This window comes from Cladophialophora yegresii (genome assembly GCF_000585515.1).
Source record: "Cladophialophora yegresii CBS 114405 chromosome Unknown aczIN-supercont1.2, whole genome shotgun sequence".
Taxonomy (NCBI): Eukaryota; Fungi; Ascomycota; class Eurotiomycetes; order Chaetothyriales; family Herpotrichiellaceae; genus Cladophialophora; species Cladophialophora yegresii.
In genome coordinates this window covers 233,112-253,448 of record NW_006913046.1, presented here as the reverse complement: position 1 = coordinate 253,448, position 20,337 = coordinate 233,112, and the positions used below count along the sequence as shown (strand labels likewise).

General features: G+C 54.3%; 6 protein-coding genes across 6 annotated transcripts; 4 read left to right on the top strand and 2 right to left on the bottom strand.

Annotated features, from left to right (window-relative positions):
* Positions 1–728: 728 nt before the first annotated feature.
* Positions 729–2,399, top strand: A1O7_02009 (uncharacterized protein; the record flags this gene model as incomplete). The annotated part of the gene is made up of 5 exons (XM_007756045.1): positions 729–798; positions 847–931; positions 1,033–1,098; positions 1,152–2,153; positions 2,207–2,399. 5 exons carry the CDS (start codon positions 729–731, stop codon positions 2,397–2,399), a joined length of 1,416 nt encoding a protein of 471 aa, XP_007754235.1.
* A 1,373-nt stretch (positions 2,400–3,772) lies between these two features.
* On the top strand, positions 3,773–5,203 carry A1O7_02008 (uncharacterized protein; the record flags this gene model as incomplete). The annotated part of the gene is made up of 1 exon (XM_007756044.1): positions 3,773–5,203. The coding sequence occupies one exon, from the start codon at positions 3,773–3,775 to the stop codon at positions 5,201–5,203; it is 1,431 nt and encodes a 476-aa protein (XP_007754234.1).
* Positions 5,204–5,871: 668 nt separating this feature from the next.
* Positions 5,872–6,279, bottom strand: A1O7_02007 (uncharacterized protein; the record flags this gene model as incomplete). The annotated part of the gene is made up of 2 exons (XM_007756043.1): positions 5,872–6,117; positions 6,166–6,279. Coding segments are annotated over 2 exons (360 nt in total), but the record flags the coding sequence as incomplete, so codon positions are not given.
* A 1,140-nt stretch (positions 6,280–7,419) lies between these two features.
* Positions 7,420–9,249, top strand: A1O7_02006 (uncharacterized protein; the record flags this gene model as incomplete). Its single annotated transcript, XM_007756042.1, has 1 exon — positions 7,420–9,249. One exon carries the CDS (start codon positions 7,420–7,422, stop codon positions 9,247–9,249), a length of 1,830 nt encoding a protein of 609 aa, XP_007754232.1.
* A 550-nt stretch (positions 9,250–9,799) lies between these two features.
* Positions 9,800–13,600, top strand: A1O7_02005 (DNA-directed RNA polymerase II subunit RPB2; the record flags this gene model as incomplete). The annotated part of the gene is made up of 1 exon (XM_007756041.1): positions 9,800–13,600. The coding sequence occupies one exon, from the start codon at positions 9,800–9,802 to the stop codon at positions 13,598–13,600; it is 3,801 nt and encodes a 1,266-aa protein (XP_007754231.1).
* Positions 13,601–14,906: 1,306 nt separating this feature from the next.
* A1O7_02004 (uncharacterized protein) lies at positions 14,907–17,675 on the bottom strand (the record flags this gene model as incomplete). The annotated part of the gene is made up of 2 exons (XM_007756040.1): positions 14,907–17,527; positions 17,579–17,675. 2 exons carry the CDS (start codon positions 17,673–17,675, stop codon positions 14,907–14,909), a joined length of 2,718 nt encoding a protein of 905 aa, XP_007754230.1.
* Positions 17,676–20,337: the final 2,662 nt, after the last annotated feature.

The window sequence follows — 20,337 nt, the reverse complement described above, 5'->3', positions numbered from 1 at the left end:
AGCGCCGTGAACGACAAACAGAACAAAATGATTCACCGTACCACTCCGGCACATGCCAAGGCGCAGTCAGGCAGGGCTGCCTTTTGTGAATCATCATCCAAATGACTCTTCCTGAACAATAGTGACAAGCAATGAACAACACATTGATCAAATGAGTCACTTCATTTCCGAAGACGTGGACTTCAAATCCAGAGTTCATGGATCAAACGTGAAAATGTCACCGCGGGATCTGTGTATAAGAGAGCATTAGCCTTCCGACCTTCTGGCAGAAACAGCCAACGTCTTCAAGTTATGTTCTGTTCACCAGCGACCGGCGACCTCTTGACAACTTTTCATGTACGTACTCGTATAATCAAAGCAGCATCATACAGTCGAATCTTGCGTTCCCAAGATACAGGTGTCATATTATGTCGATTGAAATACACGTGAACCTATTCACCCGTTTGAGTACCGCTGCCTGCCTGGTGCAAGTTAAGTATGTACCCAGCCAGATGGTCCTTGCGAAACTAGAGGGTTGGTTCCCATACAGGATATCTTCTTGTCTTTGCTACATCCCGTAGTTTCCCAGTAATGCTCGTCTTGGTAAAGTTTGTAGAATCTGCCCCTTGCACGCCATGGCGCACTGCTCAGCACTAGTACGGGGAAGCACATGGACCGAGTCCGAGATCAAGACATGGCGACTTTTAAGGAATGGAATTGGTCACTCTCTTCTCCCACGCAACGACAAGATGAACCTGGCATTGATTGATCCGTTTCAGCTAGCCCAGGACTCTCCGGACGCGCTTACGAACGACCTCAGTACGTAAAGTCGGTCCCAACGCTGGGGACAAAGACTGACTCCGACAGGATCTGGCCATGCGACAACCCTCAGATTCAGTCGCAAGGGCGACTATCTCGCCTCAGGTAGGGTCGATGGGAAAATTGTCATCTGGTGAGTCTAGTCGTGCTTGGTACTGGAAGTTGCATCAGTGCTATCCGAGGACAAAGAGTCGAATTCGATGCCCATGCAACTAACACACTGCCTGATCAAAGGGACATGGAGACCTACGGCATCGGCATGAAACTGAACGGTCACTGGAAACAGATCCAAAGTTTGAGGTAGGTGTAGAGGCCCTCAACAATGTCGTTTCCATCTGACATGTCGCCCTCAGCTGGTCTCGAGATGGCCGATTTCTCCTCTCGGCCAGTCAAGACTGCCGCGCCTGCTTGTGGGACCTACAGACCCAAGAACGCATCCGCACAGTAAAGTTCGAAGCGCCCATCTACACGGCCGAACTACATCCATACAACCACAACCTCTTTGTCGCGTCACTGTTCGAAGACCGGCCTTATCTGGTCGACATAACGGAGCCCATCGCGGTCAAGCGCGTCCTGCCAACCACGCCGCTCAGCGACGATGGACTATCTCGAGCAGAAAACAAGCAAGCCACCACCTCGGCCATCTTCTCAGTGCTCGGAAACCACATCATCACAGGCACGTCCAAGGGGTATATCAACATCCTGGAAACCGAGTCCCGGAAAATCATCCACTCCACCAAGATCAGTGGTGGCCTCATCTCGCTTCTCAGACTAACTACAAACGGCCGTCAACTGTTGGCCAACAGCACCGACCGCATCATCCGCACAGTAAATCTGCCCGACCTTAGCATCATACGTGCGTCCTCCTCCCCGTACACGGACGACACCGACCACCCCGACCCAGCCACCCTGGCAGAGAACATCCACCTGACAATCGAGCACAAGTTCCAAGACCTGGTCAACCGACTCCGCTGGAACCACTGCGCGTTCAGTCACTCCTCCTCGACAGGCATCGCCGACTACGTGACCGCCTCGACATACATGAAGAAGGACATCTACATCTGGGAACTACGCACCAACTCGCTCCTGCGCATCCTGGAAAACCGCGAAGAACCCGCCATCATCGAGTGGCACCCTTCTCGGCCGCTCCTGGCCTGCACTTCGATCGAGACGGGGAGCATCCAGATCTGGGGCATCGAGCCACAGCAGAAATGGTCCGCCTTGGCACCGGATTTCACCGAAGTGACCGAAAACGTCGAGTACATCGAACGCGAGGACGAGTTCGACGAGTACCCCCAGGAGGAGCACCAGAAGAGACGGTTAGACCGGGAGGATGAGGACGTGGATATTTTGACGTGAGTTTCGCCTCTCCCCTTGCTTTGTCACCGTCGCTGATTGTGGTCTGTAGCGTCGAAGCCAAACCCGAAGACGCCTCGTTCGTGCTGCCTGTCTTGTACGACATTGAGGACTCCGAGGGCGACGACCAAGAACTTGTTCGTCACGGCGTGGGCACCATGCGGAAGAAGGACGTCAATGAAGGCAAAGAGTACGAGAACGATGGCGACGAGGTGCCCAAGACGGTGCGGAAGCGGAAGTATTGATCCCTGCGGTTCGCACCCCAACCAACACTCGACGCTGTAGGACATGGTAACGTCGGTGTTGGAGCAGCTGGTGAGGCTTTTAGATTCGGCGTTGGCGTCGGCCTCAGCATTTGCGTTCGGGTACGGGATTCCATTTATGTCTAGGATGGAGATCACCTTGGCAGGTTTGCGATGCTATTGGGCGGTGTGGTTTTCCAGGGAAGTCCGTCACTCGGAGCCACATGGACCAAGAGAAGCTTGCGTCTCTACTAGGTAGGGCTTCGTTGTAATCCATCAGGTTACGCTCCACGCTTTTGGGACGACGCGCGGCGCACGCACCTGCAACAACAACTAAATTTGCTCACGTACTGTACATGCGGCGCTCAACGTCCCTGCGTCCCAGACTGTACGACGGTGCTTCCATGGTCATTCATACCGTCCGTCTGGACACCACTGATGACAGAAACAGGATGGCCAAGCCGACATGAGCCCACAACGCAGACCAGCGTCCAAAGAAGGGGTCGTATGCAAGCCTCTTCTCAATTAGGCATGCTGTACCCTATATATTGTGCCGCCGCGCCGATGTGCGTCCTTCCCTCCGGTCGTACAGTACTACGACGCATAAGGGATCCATCCCGTCCTTTGCGGGGAGCCTAGTTAGCGCCCAACTCCCGAGGCCGCTTCTGGCTTCTAGAATCCTCGGTACACCGTAAGCGATGCGAGGCGCTTCCTGCAGAGCACATCAGCACCAGAGCACATCACCACATCACCACATCACCGACGATGCATGCATGGCCCGGCTAGGTATTGTCCAACCTTGCTGACAAGGCCTTCCTTCCAAGCGGACTCTTCCCGCTCTCGGCAGCTAACATACGGTAGGGTGCACTAACGTACGCAAGCTTTGTGGCAGCTGAAAGCTGAAAGCTTGGTCGTACGCCTCACGCCTTGCGAGCCTGGCACGCTGGCATGCACTGCTGGCCTCAGAGTTGTCGATAATTGCGATGCGAGCGCCGACCGGCTCAACCCGGCTTAAGACTTCCAATTTACTGTTAGTCTGCGTCACGCGGTGGGACCTTCTAGATTCTCTGGAGTGAGGATCTCAGTCTCGTCAGGGAGTATGGTTGTGGTGTTGATAAGAAGGGCACGCGCCGCAGCACATTGCTCTTTACGCATCCCAAATTTGATCTATGCAACGGTTCGAATATTTGAGGCGGGAACGATCCCAGACGCTATTTGCACGGCGTAGGAGATAGTCAAAAGACATTTGACGACTCAACAAGAATTGGAACGTCCCTGCCTTAACCGATACTCAGCGCAATACACCTCCACCAGACACCACAAGATCCCGGCAACGACATACAGTTTGTGGGACCTCTAAACCTCAAATCTGAAGAATGTCTCTCTCAATCCTCCTTTCGCCAGCCGATGGGGCATATCGCCCTGGATCGGCTATTCGCGGCACAGTCTTCCTAACATCCTTGACGTCCATCGCGATCGGCTCGATCAACGTCACATTGACTGGGTTCTCTCGAGTCACCTTGACGCAGAACTACGGTGACCTCAACGTTTCGAAATCGGACCATCACTCTCGGGCCGTTCTTTTCCATCGCGACGCAGTACTGTACACCGGCGGCAAGTGGACGCACCAGGCCGGGCAGTACAGCTGGGAATTCGAAATGCAAGTACCCTTGACCACGGACCGCAGAGATGGATATGCATCGCAGTGTCCATTCCTGGCTGGCGGAAATGCGCTACAGCCCCACACTGATCTGCCGCCAAGTATGCTGTACACGTGTCGTGGGTTCGGCTGTCAGGTGGAATACGTGGTGGAAGCGACCTTGACGTCGGTCGCTGGGAGCGCAGTGAAGGCGAAGAAACTGGCCGCCAAGACGAACATCCTCCTTCAACCTGACCAGTGTTCGAGTTCCAGCAGAGGCTGCCCGGAGAGACAGTCATATGCCCGCCATGAGCAGATCGTGCGAAGCCCAAAGTCGAAGTCGAATCCCCTGGAGCAGACGCCAATCTCACGACTTCTCAAGCTGTCAAAATCAAACCAGGTCGGCGGGAAGAGTATTGCACCTAGCGTGGCTCCCTCTCTCAACATCTCTGTCCATTTGCCCACGCAAATCGAGGTCAAAGAAGACTACTCGACAGTCGATATATTGCTGTCAGCCAGCTTGGGCAACAGCAGCCACCAAGAGAGAGTGAGTGACGGGCAAAGCCCAACTCGTTGTGCCGCGCCGACACTCACAATGAAAGCCATGAAAATCACAGTCAACCAATTCACTCATGTCCGAGCTGGACACCACACATCGAAGTCGACTCGCAAGACTTATACGAGAAAGACGACCTGTTCATTGCCAGTCCGCGTGTCCCCGAACCCAGATGAGCAGAGCACAGAGGGCGCCGGAAGTCAAGGCGCCATCAATCTTGGTCAGGTCACCGAGTTGCGCATAGCCAAGGAATTCCTCGTGGTTGATTTTGCGACCAGTAACATCTCCATCGAACATGCTCTGGACATAGAACTTGGTTTCGAATACGAAGGCAAGAGCTTCGAGTTCGTCCGCAGGGACGTGCCCGTCAAAGTGTCAGCCGTGTCGGCCCAGGACGCAAGGCGACTACTGAGAACCGTTGAAAGCGGAGGTCTTGTCACTCGACCGTCGGATCGCGGCACCCCGTACCAGAACGCAGCGGCTCAGATCGATCGTCCCGAGAACTCCTGGCTTGTGCCACCGCCAGAGTTTGAAGGAAGCAGTGTCCTCGAACGCGAAACCGACGCGTGGTATTCAGTTCCTCCGCCAAGATACATGCTCAGGGTTTCATGAAGCAAAAGTTTCCGCACACATGCCATTCCGTACCGTGTCAGGGGTTTGCGTCTAGGTTGCCCCGTCCTTCTGTATCATGGTCATGATCCTGGAAGTTCTTGGCGTGGTGACGGCCTTTCTCGGGCAGCGGCTCCAGACGCAATGGAGGTATCGGCCTCGACAGCATGTTGCCTACTGTATGGCGACTGATGCGCCCAGTCTCCAGGAGCGGGCTGATATGGATGGTTTGGGACTTTTAGAGAATTTGGGACAAGAGGATAGCCATAGCTGTCAGCATTGGATAAGCTGGCCTTCGTCGCACGGTGGCGCTGTTTCTCCCGGAAAAGGAGAAAAGACAGAACGCCAACAATTGCCAGCAACGGAAGTCCAATCCCCAGCCCGGCGCCGAGTCCTGTCGTCATGACTGCAGAATCGTCGGCGACTTCCCGCACTGGAAAAGTATCTGGGTCGATTGTGGACGTTGCAGTAATGGTCACGGGCGAGCCAGAAAAATCTGTCGTAAAGGTCATTGTCTGTTTCGGTATAGCTGTCGAAGTGGATTCGTGGGTGATGATGCTCGCAAGAGGCGCGATGCTGTCCTCTGATTAACCCTCAAGACATGTATGGGGACGGCTAGAAAGCCATGCAGTTCTGGGTAACAAGTAATAGATTTTGGAATGCGCTCACCTGTAGCCTTTTATAAACGCCGACCCATTTTCAACTGCCGCATGTTTAAGGATAGGGAATAGGCCGACGCCCTTGTCTTGGCAACACGAGGTAGAATTGGCGACGCCGTCTGCACAGCACCAATTGTTGTTGTTGCACCTATATACGGTGCTTGGACCGGCCCTATAACTGTTGACACATTGGAGGAAGCAGGCTTGGTCCTGCCACGTGCTGTCGGTGCATAACCCTGAGTTGAGGGATGTATGGTTCTGCTGCGATGTCAGCGGTTGGGAGGTTGACGGGCTCGGTATTCCAACCATGGCCAGGCATAATCCGCTCTTCAAGCAGGTCTCGCCCGTACGACAGCAATGGGTCACGTTGGCAGAAGGGACGCATGGTTGAAATGCTGGATTCGAGGTTTGCGTTCCGTCCTGTAATTAATGATCAGCGCGTACTCGTGTAAGACTCTCCGGTGCGACCCAGTCCATCGCGCACCGGCTCGTTGCGGATAGTAGCCACTTACTGGATTGTAACAGACGCCAGTTGCGGCCTCAACGAAGGAACGTAGGTTGACAAGTAGAAGAGCAGCAGCAGCGACAGAGCAGAGCATCGTGGCCCACAGTGAGTGCTCGGATCTTGGTGAATGTGATCGCGGAGGACAGTAGGAGATGAAATTGTGCGCTGCACGTCATTGATATGGAAGCAGACTTGCCTTGATGTTGCCGCAGCTAGGGCCTCCTGACTGTTCAACATGCCAGGATCTTCGCCGACTGTGCCATTGTCCAAGGCTTGTTCGAGGGAGGCCTTACAGCCTCGCGAGGCACGGCGTCGATAACCGAAGCTAATTTGATGCTGACCGGTTGTCCATCTTCCAGCTCCTGCACGACCTGACCAATCATGGCTGCGAAGACCAAGACATGTCAATCACTTGCATTAAACGGCAAGCGCTCGCAAGCATCGACATGGTTGAAACAAAAGGGCAGTCGTCGAGCCGATTGGGGCCAAGGTGAGTTCGTGATCAGGCACCGAATCTCATGTCCGGGTATCTACCCAGCTTACAACCGGGTTCCATATGCTGGAAATTGGCTCCTGTGAATAATGGCCATTCAGGCGCCTCGCTGGACGCTGGACACAGTCGCACCAGATGTGTGGCTCGAGGCAGATCAACAGTGGCCTTGTCTAGGGTTTGCGAATCGGCATGCTGCCCTAGTCCTCGAGACCCACCTGCCGCTAGTGTACGAGGGACACGCCAAGGAGCACCGCGTCTCTTGGAGAGAACGAAACGCGCTCGCCTGCGATCATTAAGTCCAGCTCGAGGCAAAGGAAATAATCGGGACGAAGGGAAGTTGATCACGTGCAAGGTGGCACGGCTCGCGGGCGACGTGCTCGGCTCGGCTGACTTTCCCTTGGGGAATATTTTCTGCGGAGGCAGTCGGAGGGTTGTTTCGTCTGTTCATTTCTTCATTACTTCATTTCTCGCTCCATGCCTGCGGGTTTCTATCATGCCCTGCTGTGTCCAGTATTCTCTCTACTCTTGAAGATGAAGTGTTAAGAAGGACTGCGGTGCCATTATGGCTTCAATCGATGATCTCTTCCGCAAGCCCATTGCCCTTCCCAAGCGAAAACTGGAGGACCCGACCAAGGCCTTCTCCAATGCCCTCTCCAATAAATCGGCGAAACTAGCCGAAGGCTCGTCCCCACGAAGTTCAACCAACGGCTCTCAAGACGCGACCGCGTCCAACGGCTCTAATGGCAGGGCTGCCTCAGTGGAGGACGAGCCATTAGATGATCAGGACGCCGTCGAGGCTGGGCCCTCGCGCCCCTCGCAGGGTGTGGAGGACGATGCGGGAGACGATGAGGAGGGCCGCTTCTTCGGTGGCGGTGTCACAAAGCAAGAACGCGAAGTCATAGACTACATTGACAAGAACGAGAGCGGAGAGCTCGAAGAAAAGATCGACGCTGCCTGGCTGCGTCGGACAGCAATAAATTTTGAGCGAAAGATCAACAAGAATGCCGAGCTACGCGCCAAATACGAAAGTGAACCTATGAAGTTTGTGGGTAGCGAGGCAGACCTCGACGCTGAGATCAAAGGCCTGAGTTTACTCAGTGAGCATGGCGAACTATACGCCGAATTTGTCAAGATTGGTTCCGTGGGTAGTCTGGTGGGCATCCTCGCGCATGAAAACACCGACATTGCCATTAGTGCCTGCGAGTTGCTTGCAGAACTCACAGACGAAGACTCAGCCACAACCGAAGAGCAATGGAACATTTTGGTCAAGGCCTTGATCAAAGCTGATGTTGTTGACCTCTTGACTAGCAACCTCAGTCGACTAGACGAGTCCAGCGAGACTGACCGCGCTGGTGTCTACCACATCCTCAACGTCCTCGAGAACATCATGTCCGATACGGATAATTTGGAGGTCGTCGGAGCAAATAATGCCATGTTGGAGTGGCTTCTGTCACGGATAAAGAAGCCAGACCCGGATGCTAGAGCGAAGGTGGGGCAGAATCGTCAATACGCAGCCGAAATACTTGCCATACTGCTGCAAAGCAACAAGAGGAACCGAGATCGGCTAGCACAGAAAGAAGGAGTCGATGCCTTGCTCGAGCTTGTCAGTGCGTACCGCAAACGAGACCCGGAGAAGGACTCGGATGAGGAAGAGTTTGCAGAGAACCTCTTCGACTGTTTGGCTTGTGCGGTCGAGGAACGATTTGCCGGCGAAAAGTTTGTGGAGGGCGAAGGCGTGGAGTTGTGTCTGATTATGCTCCGCGAAGGGCGATTAGCCAAGGCACGGGCTCTGCGAGTACTCGACCATGCATTGAGCGGGGGAAATGCAACTACCGTATCCATCAGGCTGGTAGATGCGGCAGGATTGAAAACGATTTTCGGTATGCTCATGAAAGGGCACAAAATGGAACGCAGCTTGGTCGAACACATCATTGGCATTCTGGCAAGCCTGTTGAGATACTTACCAGGAGGATCTGCACAACGGATCCGCACATTAGCCAAGTTCGTGGAAAACGACTATGAGAAAATCACCAAATTGGTGGAGCTACGGCGCGAGTACAAGGCTCGGCTTAGCAAGGCCGATGCGGACATCCGGAGAGAGCGAGAAGGCCTCAGTAAAGCGCAGGCCGAGGAGAGGGCGGATGAGTGGCTCTCGCGGCGACTTGACGCTGGCCTGTTTACTCTACAGGCAATCGAATTGATCCTCAGCTGGATGGTGGCGGAGGATAATGGCGCGAGACAGACCATTACAATCCTTCTGGGCGAAGATGGGCTTAAAGTTCTTGAAAGGAGCCTCAAAGATCAGCTGGAAGGCATGGATCCTGGAGGCGGCGATGAGGCCAAGGCAACGGAGGAGATGCTCGAGGCTTTAATCCTGTGCGTGGAGTCATGAAGCCTGGTGTTTGTGAATGAGAGATCTAATGAGACACTAGGGAGGACGCCGTTGCTGCTAGCTGACACACGCATAATGAGATACCCCTTTCGTCTTCGATCCTTCATTAGCTTCTCAGTGTCGTTGACTCGTAGTCCGTCTTCTCGTCGGGGTGGATATGTAACTCGTGTCTCTGTAGCTCGCCGTACTACGGTGAAACATGCGCAAAGTCGCATGCAGTCTCGCTCGATTTGTTCTTTCGCGACGCCGCCCAAAAGTGACCAAAACCATCCCTCGAACCAACAATACCTCACAACTGTCCGTGCGGACTCCTTTCACCTGCGGCCGGGGATCCTGACAGTCTCTCACTCCGTGAGTGATCTTGGGAGAGGAATCTGAAGTCTTCACTGATATTTCAGTGCCTTTGTGTCAGCGCATTCCAACCCGCTCGAGTTGCGCCTCGCAGGCGATCAACTTTGTCTCTCCTACCGTCGTTCCTCTACATCGCGCCGATTCCGTTGTCGTACCTCCTCCGTCTCCGCACGCTCTGCCCGACCCCCAGCCGCCCGTCATGGCGGACTACGATGAGAAGTACGAGCTGAACGGCTATGGTGAAAATGGGGCCTACGATGAAGTTGACGTCGGTCAAGACGATATCACATCTGAAGACTGCTGGAAGGTCATCAGTTCGTTCTTTGAAATCAAGAAACTCGCATCTATGCAGATAGATTCATTCAATCACTTTATGAGGGCTGGATTACAAGATCTCATCAACGAAAAGGGCGGCGTCACACTTGACCATGCGCAAAATGTCGACGAGGACGATCCGAATCCTGTTGTCATCAAGCGACACGAAGTCAAGTTCGGCAAGGTCTCTCTCAGCAAGCCCAACGTGACCGAAGTCGAGGGTACCACGGCCGATTGCATGCCTCACGAAGCCCGGATGCGAAGTCTGACCTACGCGAGTCCCGTTTTCGTGAGGATGAGCAGAAGAACATGGTACGCGAAGGAGAAGCCGTGGCAAGAGGACTCAATATACGAGACTGTTCAGAGCCAGAGAGACGATGGCTCTCAGTTATATTGGAGACAGAGCGATGATCCCGATGATAACGAAGCCGAGAAGGATGTCTTCCTCGGCAAAGTCCCCATCATGGTCAGAAGTATGACCTGCCACCTGGTGAGCGAACAGTTTCAGGGCGAGAGGGACTTGTTCGCATGGGGAGAGTGCCCTTACGACCAGGGCGGCTACTTCATCATAAACGGCAGCGAAAAGGTCCTAATTGCGCAGGAACGGAGTGCTGGCAATATTGTCCAGGTCTTTCAGAAGGCAGCGCCGTCCCCATTCACTCATCTTGCCGAAATCAGATCCGTCATCGACAAAGGTGCCCGCATGATGTCGCAATGCACAGTTAAACTCTTCCGAAGAGTCGATGGTCCCGATGGTACCAAGATCGACAATCCAATCCGGGTCCAACTCCCCTACGTCAAGCAGGACATTCCTCTTGTCATTGTCTTTCGCGCCCTGGACATCGTCTCCGATGCAGATATCTTGGAGAAGATTGTGTTCGACCAAAGTGACAAGGAGATGATGGATATGCTGATGGGTTCGCTGCAAGAGGGTCAGGCCATTCAGGGTGCGGATCTGGCTCGTGACTTCATAGCACGGCGGGGTACCGTTCCTACGCTCAAGAGTCACGAACGACAGAAGCACGCAATCGATATTCTGACAAAGGAGTTTTTGCCGCATATTGGCCAGACTGCGGATGCCACTGCTCGCAAGGCATTCTTCTTGGGCTACATGATCAATCGGTTATTGAAGTGCGCTCTTGGACGGGCCGAACCCGATGATCGAGACCATTTGGGCAAGAAGCGGCTTGACCTCGCTGGTCCTTTGATGACAAACTTGTTCCGCTTGCAACTCGACAAGGCCACGAAAGACTTCTATCGGTATATGACAAAGCGCGTAGAAGCCGGCCAACAGATCAACATGACAGCCGGGTTCAAGAACCAGATGATTACAACCGGGTTGAAGTATTCGTTGGCCACTGGCAACTGGGGCGATCAGAAGAAGCTGGACAAGGCAAAGGCCGGCGTGTCTCAGGTACTCAGTCGTTACACTTTTGCCTCTACCCTGTCTCACCTTCGTCGAACCAACGCACCCATCGGCCGAGAAGGGAAGATTGCAAAGCCTCGCCAGCTCCACAATACGCATTGGGGTTATGTTTGTCCTGCTGAAACGCCTGAGGGTCAAGCTTGCGGTTTGGTCAAGAACCTGTCACTGATGTCGATGGTTACAAATGCCTACGAGACCAAACCGTTGACCGACTACATCATGTCTTTGAACGTTGAGGCTCTAGAAGATTGGGAACCTCGATTGAATCCTCAAGCCACCAAAGTCTTCGTCGATGGTGTGTGGTTTGCTGTTGTTCTGCGAGATCCCAAGCGATTGGTAGATGACCTTCGCAAGCTACGACGAAAGGGCACGTTCGACCAGCAAGTCAGTCTGGTCTGGGACATTCGAGAAAAAGAGTTCCGAGTCAGCGGTGACTCGGGCAGGATTATTCGTCCACTTTTTATCGTCGAAACCGATCGAGGCTCACCTAACAGAGGGAATCTCGTCCTCAACAAGGAACACATCCAGAGGCTGGACAACACTGCCATATTGAAAGAGGACGGCTACGATTGGTCAGAGGTCAAGCCGTATGGCTGGAACGAGCTGTTGGAGGACGGTGTTGTTGAATACCTCGATGCCGAAGAGGAAGAGACTGCGCTGATCATCATGAGCCCTGAAGCCTTATCCGACGCCAACGCGAAGAAAGCGGGCTTGGACATTGAGCCAGAAGACGACCCATTACGAAGAAACGATCCTCCGCTAGTCCGCGGCGGCGAAGGCTTCACTCACTGCGAGATTCACCCCAGTATGATCTTGGGTGTTTGTGCCAGTATCATTCCTTTCCCCGATCACAACCAGTCTCCTCGTAATACCTACCAGTCCGCTATGGGTAAACAAGCTATGGGCGTTTTCCTCACGAATTTTGACCAACGAATGGAAACTATGGCGAACATTCTTTACTACCCTCAGAAGCCGCTTGCCAGGACCATGGCAATGGACTACCTGAAGTTCCGCGAACTGCCTGCGGGGCAGAACGCGATCGTGGCGATTGCATGTTACTCCGGCTACAACCAAGAAGATTCCGTCGTCATGAACCAGAGTTCTATCGATCGAGGCCTTTTCCGATCACTGTTCTACCGAACTTACCAGGATCAGGAGAAGATTGTCGGCCATGCAGTCCTCGAACAGTTTGAAAAGCCCACGAGAAGTGACACCCTTCGTCTCAAGCACGGCACATACGACAAGATCGATGAAGACGGCATTGTCGCACCGGGCGTGCGCGTCAGTGGCGAAGACATCATCATGGGCAAGACTGCGCCAATGGCACCAGATGCGGAAGAACTGGGGCAAAGACAGAAACAACACATCAAGAGAGATGTATCGACACCTCTACGGTCTACCGAGTCGGGCATTGTCGATCAAGTCATGCTGTCGACGAACTCTGAGGGCAATCGGTTCGCCAAGGTCAGGGTCAGAACGACAAAAGTGCCGCAAATCGGGGACAAGTTCGCGTCTCGCCACGGTCAGAAGGGTACCATTGGTATAACCTACCGCCACGAGGACATGCCCTTTACACGCGAAGGCGTCGTCCCCGATCTGATCATCAACCCGCACGCCATTCCCTCGCGCATGACGATTGCGCATTTGATCGAGTGTCAGCTCTCCAAAGTCGCCACGCTCAGAGGCGATGAAGGCGACGCCACACCATTCACGAAGGTCACTGTAACTCAGATCTCCGAACTGCTCCGACGGATGGGCTACCATTCCCGCGGCTTCGAGGTCATGTACAACGGGCACACGGGCCGCAAGCTCGTCGCGCAGGTCTTCCTGGGCCCTACATACTATCAGCGTCTACGGCACATGGTCGACGATAAGATCCACTCTCGTGCCCGCGGCCCAACACAGATCCTGACGCGCCAACCCGTCGAGGGTCGTGCGCGGGACGGTGGTCTACGGTTCGGCGAGATGGAGCGGGACTGCATGATTGCGCACGGCGCCTCCTCGTTCCTCAAAGAACGCCTCTTTGACGTGTCGGATCCGTTCCGCGTCCACGTGTGTGACATTTGCGGCCTGATGACTGTTATCGCCAAACTCAAGAAGAGCACGTACGAATGCAAGAACTGCAACAACAAGAACAAGATCAGTCAGATCCATATCCCCTATGCGGCGAAGTTGCTGTTCCAGGAACTGTGGAGCATGAATATCGCGGCGCGGCTGTACACCAAACGGGCGAAGGATGATAAGGCCGGATTGGCATAGGAATGTCTGGGCATGAAGACAAATGATCAAAGGATGGTCTTGTCCGGTGAAAGAATCGGTCGGCGTCAGCTTCAGTTTCAGGGTGGAAGGCATTGGGCTGTCCTGAACGAGCGTTTCTCTGTTTTTGGGGACAGGATGCCGACGAGGGACGGGAGAAAATAGCAGTGTATTACAATCCAAATCAAATAACCCCAGCGCGGGCATTTTCTACGATTCTTCAGCTTCAGCTTCAGCTTCACGTCCGGCCCGGAGTTTCCACAGTGTGAGGAGACATGCAGGCTACACGGGAGTGCCAGATGTCGTTACATGAGCACCGCCACTAGCAAGAAGGCACAGTGAGTGATTGATTGCTTGACTGCTTGCTTGCTTGCTTTGCTTCTATCGTACCGTAGGCTGTTTCCAACGAAGCAGTGGGCTCTGCTCATTGATACCGCGAATCGATCCTGTACCGTATCTCCAACGTGCATGCATGTGTGGGTTTTGTTGCTGTAGCTTGATGACTGATGCGCGCGGCTTGCTGTGTCTTTGCTTTGTCCTGTCCCTTCCGGGCAATCCGCTCGCTTCTGTAAAACGGATGATGATGATGACCGGTGGGCTGAATGCCGAACTATATTGCTACGAGGCAACTTGGAGCTTGCGTGTGTACTTTGCATCACGTACCTAGGTACCTTTGTCAAGCATGTATATGACAACCACAGTGCGGCAGGCAGGGTGGCTAACCACCCCTGAAGAGCGAAATCATGGTCCGCCCACCATCAAGGTGATGAACTACAAAGGTTGTCACCTTTTGCGCAAGGATCGAATCGCACAGACAGCGCACGAGGAGAACACATAACTCATCTGGGTTCTTCGTAAAATGGTAGAGCAAATGATTATTCATGGGTATAGAAGGCGACATCAATCAATCCGAAAGATCGTTCCGAGCCAGATAATTACCCCGGATATTACCTTTGTCGATCGAGTTCGCAGCTCAACGGTCCGTCCCTTCTGCAAAACGGAACACACCTTGCGAACTATGTATCCTCTGTGTCACTTCCGTAGGGCATGAGGGCCCGTGGACCGGAAACGAGTCCATTCCCATCTGTGATAATACCTCCCTGGCAGATAACGGTCTAGCACCACCAATCAACTCAACATGCTAGACTCGGTCTTCCCTTCATCAGTTAAGGTTGAGTCCACCGATATGATCAAGATATTCACATTATCGGGGAAATGGTCGTTCTGCATGAGGTCGTGCGTGGCGTGGTAGAAAGGTTGTTCTTGCATACTCTTCGTGGTTCGGGCAACGACAGGGTTGGCATCATGCTCAGTATTGGGGAGGAGGATCAAAGTCACGAGAGGCAGGAGGATGAGCGCTCGCCGTGGTTCCAGCGACGCCGACGGTGCTGGCTGGATCGTCTTTCTTGAATGGGTTGTAAGACGGCTTCTGCGCACCACCGCTTTGTGCTTCGTAGGAATTGGCAGGAAGCTCGTGGGACGTTGCAACAGCAGTTCCAGCAGTAGCTGCACTTGTTCCGGCTCCGATACCACTTGCGGCGATGTGGTGGTCGGCATGCTCCGATTCAAGCTCGTGCTCGTGGCCTTCGTAGTCTTCGTATTCTTCGTCCTCGCCAGTATCCTTGTTCTTGCGCCTGCGGAATATTCGCTTCAAGAGACCGGGTTTCTTCTCTGGGGGCGGATCCTTGTGAAGCTTCGTATGGCCTGATTCATCAGTAGCGGTAGTCGGAGGTGGGTGTCTATCCTTATCGTGGACTTCGTACCCAGCTGCGCCGCCTCCAACAGCAGTGGCCGCAGCGGCTTCTTTCTCATGTCGTTCACGTTCTTCGCGGTCCCGCTTCTGCTGCCTCTCCTGCTCGGCGATGGCTGCCTTGTCATGTGCCGTTCTTTCTTTCTCAAGCTCTTTTCGGTGTGCCTCCTCCTTCTCAAGCTCCTTTCGGTGTTCCTTCTCCTCCTTCGCGAGCTCTTTCTCATGCTTTTTCTCTTCCTTCTCCACTTCCTTCCGGTGTTTGTGCTCCTTCTCGAGCTCTTTCTCGTGCTTTTTCTCTTCCTTCTCCACCTCCTTCTGATGTTTGTGCTCCTCCTTGGCTGCTAGCTTTTCCTCTTTTGCCTGCTTCTTCTCCTCCTTCTTTGCTTCTTTAGCGGCAGCTTTTTGGTCTTTCTCGAATTGTCTACGGCGAGCTTCCTCCTGTTCAGCTAAGTCTTTCTGTCGACGAGCCTCGTCTTCCTCGTGTTGGTGTTTCTCGTATTCATGGAAACCTGTGGCACCAGCACCAACGCCAGCCGCACCTGCGAGTGCAGCCTCTTTCTCTCTTCGCCTTCGCCGTTCAGCTTCATCATCAGCTTTGGCTTGTTCCTCGTTGCGCCCTGGCACGGTTGACGCTGCTGTTCCGGTCTCTGCAGTGCCGGCCCGGGCGGCCTCTTTTCTTGCCGTGTCCTTCTGCGACGGCTCTTCATACCGGCTCTGACGGTCACTGTACTGCGGAGGGGCTGATCTCTCTGGGATACTTTGATCTGTGTTCTTGGCTGCTGGTGCGTTATACGCAGAGTAATCCTGTTGACGGGTCTCGACAGCAGCAGGCTGCCTCTCCATGGTCCTCTGTGGAGCGTTGTGCGCGGCGTAATCTTGTTGACGGGACTGCACAGCAGCAGGTTGCTTCTCCATAGCTCTTTGTGAAGTAGGTATAGCGCTGGCAGCTGGCGTCGTAGTAACATCCTCGCGGAGAGGCCAGTCGGATCGCTCGGCCTCGCGATCATTGTGCTGCAAGGCATACATTCCGGCGGCGCCTGCTCCAGCGCCCACACCAGCTGCCGCTGCTGTTTCGCCGTACCCATGCGAGTCTCTACCCGAGTCCGTCACCGTTGTTGTGGGAGTCTCCCTGGTATCTCGTCCCAGATGGGAGCTGTCCTGCTTGAATTGTGGTGCGGCAGCAGCAGGGGTCGTTCTGCTAGCAGTACCGTGCGCTGGAGTGTCCATTACATCTTCACGCAATTCCTTGTCCCGGCCATATTCATGTGCGCCAAGAGCTGCCGCGCCGACGCCGCCGGCTGCCGCTGCTGTTTTGCCGTACCCATGCGACTCTCTTTCCGGTTGCGTCACCGTCGTTGCTGGAGTCGCAATGGTGTCTCGTCCCAGATGGGAGCTGTCCTGCCCGAGTTCCATTGGGATGGCAGCAGGAGATGTTGTGCTGGCAGTACCGTGCGCTGGAGTGTCCATTACACCCCCACGAACTTCCTTGTCCCGCCCGTATTCATATGCTCCAATAGCTGCCGCGCCGGCACCCGCTGCTGCGAAACCGACATTGCGACCTGTGTGATCCTTGGACTCTGGCTCACGCGAAGCAGTTGTGCCTCCAATTGGAGCATTTATAGGTGCAGGAGATTCTAAACCTGCCGGATAGGCTGTAGTAGGAATGCTTTCCTTACGCTGGTGTCGGTGCGCCGGTTCTGAGACTTCCGGATCCGATGATACGGGAACTGACTGCGTTGGGGCAGTGTAAGAGTCAACACCTGTAGTGGTTGTAGGTTGAGAAACGTCTGAGAGTCCATGATCCGATGATACGGGAACTGACTGCGTTGGGGCGGTGTAAGAATCAACACCGGTAGTGGTTGTAGGCTGAGAGACATCGTCTCTTGCCCTCGAAGAAGCGACTCCAGCGCCAGCAGCAGCGGTTCCAAGGCCTACAGCACCGAGGATCTTCCCAACGGTGCTCGTGTGTTTTGGCTCGTCCGAGCCTGCTTCCCTGCTTACCGACGCAGCACTGTTGGCTGATTGAGCTGCAGCATTGGCATCAGGCAGCATGGTATTCTCCGTCTGACTGTAAGTGGCAGATTGGCTAGATGGATCGGCTGTCGACGTCGATGATGAAGGGGCAATGGTGACCGAATCGTATGCCGTTTCTTTGGGAAAAGCTCCTGGGAGATTCGAGGCTACACACATCAGCCTCACGGGATCTCGAGGAAGTCCGGTCTGCAACTTACTGCTATAGTCCCGGTCCTTGTGAAACGCCGCTGCGGCTGCTGCCAACGGCCCTCCTTCGGGGACTCCCCTACTGGAGGTGTAGGAGTGTTCTGGCATTTGGTAGGTGGTAGGGTCGGCTGAGGTCGGGTCAACTACACTTCCGACAGTATCGCCTGGGGGAAGAGTACGTGAGCTATAGGTCGAGGTCTCGCCAACCGTAGCACTGCCAGAAGCCGGGCCTGACAATCCACTCCCTGGCGCAACTCGACTGTCTGATTCTGCGACTGCGGCATCGCGTGAGTGAGTATGAGGAAAGAAGATGATATTAGGGGGTCGACGAGCTGAAGGTGAACATACCTGGGACGTATTCAGCAGCGCGCGCACCCTGCAAGGCTGTCTCGCCTGCCGCAAGCTGTTCCTCTCTCTTAGGAAAATGGGAGCCTTGTCCTGTCAATCGACCACTTGGACCAGAAGTATGCTCAGCAGGGTCCGGGTTATCCTTGCTGTGACTTGAGAAGTGAGCAGACTGGTGGGGCTCGAAAGGAGAAGTGATGCTTACACCATGTTCTTGAGCCTGTCCATTGTACATGTACTTGGCCTTTCGATTGCGTCAGATGCAGAAAAGACGGGTCAGCAAGCTTGGAGGGTTTGCACGGGCCACACGGGCATTTCTGGGTGTACGAGCACGAGTAAAGGAAACAAGCAGATGAGAAAGCTGAAAACACGGTGAGCTTCACTCCGATCTTGGTTGCGTCATAAAGAGGAGACGAGGCACGAGGAGCACTCTCTTTCGGCTAGTGGCGGTGCGACTGGAAGCCTTGTGAGGCTGGGTTCACACCACATACGGAAGCGCTTATGTCTCGCTTGGACTTTGGCCAACCTTGATCCGTGAAGAAGAGCCAAAACGATGATGCTGAAGAGGAAGCGGGGTGAACAGGCCGCGCAAGAAGCAGGAAAGTTGGCTGCTTCGAGCACAAATGAAGTCATTAAAGATGCAAAACGGTCATTTTGAGCGACGTGATCTGGGGATCGGCCAATGATGGTTCGCTAATCAAAATCGAGATGCAACCAACACCGCCAAAGCATGGAACATGCACATCATCCTCCGGGACCATTTTACATAGTACGGAGTATGTGCTGCGAAATCCGGATCAAAGATGCTCTGGAACATCGTTGTTCCCAGCACGTGTCGTTCAACTCTAGATCGGGAAAAGTGAATTGGGTGGGCCATTCAAGTGGCAAGCGCAGTGGTGTCCGGCCGAGAATCTTCCCTTGTGCTGATAATCTCGTGACTCTGTTTCGCCGTCACGTGTTTGAGGTGGGCGTTGCCCTGGTCCTGCACCTCGTACGAGGTCTTTCGGACTCGTCGAGAGAGTCACCAAGAACTGAGAAGCTCATGTGCCAAGGGACTCGGCCGCGGGCAGATCTCTGATACCGTGGAGTGACAAGACTCGACTGAGATACGAGTGGTGCAAGCAAGCTGAAAAGACACTGAAGCAATACCTAGACAAGGGCTTCGGCCGGCCTTATCAGCAGGCACAACCCATGCATTATTTGCATCTCGTGCATCTCGGGCGTGCGCGGCGGCTTTCGCCAGTGCCAGCACGCCTCGCAAGCAAGCGATGCGACAGGTGCGAGCACGTTTTCGGGGCGGCCAATGCGTGCTGCGTGCTGATAGGCATGGACTTGGCCTGATAAGCCGTGATAGTCCGGGCGTCCCCATGCAAGGCACAGGCGCTTGCCACCCAACCAAATGCATTGCGGGCGTGCCGGAAAAAGCGTTGTTCTAGAAGGTGACATTTCCTTCTTCGATCGGCACCACCAACTCGAGCCAAACCTGCAGGTTACGAGGCTCGGCAAATTCTCCATGTGCGACCACAGTCACCGTCAGCACAGAACAGCTTGCTTCTTACAGGCCATTCTTTACTGCAAAGGAGCACATCCTCCGTCCGGGGTATCAGGCATGTTGCATTGCATTTCAGCGGCAACGGCTGTCTCCATGGGGTCGAAACCAGGGAGAAAGTTCGCCTTGCCTCTGGAACGTGGGCAGGTTAGTGAGGTAGGATTGAGGCCGCTCAGACCGACCGCGATTCGCGCAGCGTTAGCACTTGAATCCTCCACACTCCCTCCGCCCGTGTCACTGGCCAGACGGGACCCATTCGGAGCCCACAGAAGGAAACCTACAAGGGTATCGGTGCGACACACGGCGGAATAGTCGGATTACTCGCGCTTGGCCGCCTTGGGTCCCCTTCGAGCCCGCCCTCGCCTTCCAAACCTCGCCTCCCTCTCTTCCGAGTCTCGCGTTATGCTACGTACCGAGCTGCCAACACCCAGAACTGCGATAGAAGACACGGAGGATGGCGCACTTGCGGGCACTACATCTGGTTTCGGTATCAAATGGGCAGGTGGGCAGACCTTCTTGTCTTATCCTGGGTCCTCATATCAGGTTTGGCTCCAACTTCCTCCGAGCACTCCACTTACCTTGTACCAGACTTCAGCATAACTCCTTGGGCTCCACTGTACACGAGTAGCATTACCATAACCTTTTGCCTCGTCCTCGTGCTTTTGCTCATTAGCTGACCCTGATAATGCTATCTTGCTAGTGGCCACCCCAGTCGATGCCATTCCTATGAAACTGAACATCCTGGACATTATCCGTCCCTACGATTTCACTCTCCTAAGCATACCCATACTGTACCCCGACTGGATCCGTACCTGCTGAGATACGCTTACACCTCCCAACTACGAAGAGAGTCAGACGAACCACGGGCCGTCCGGA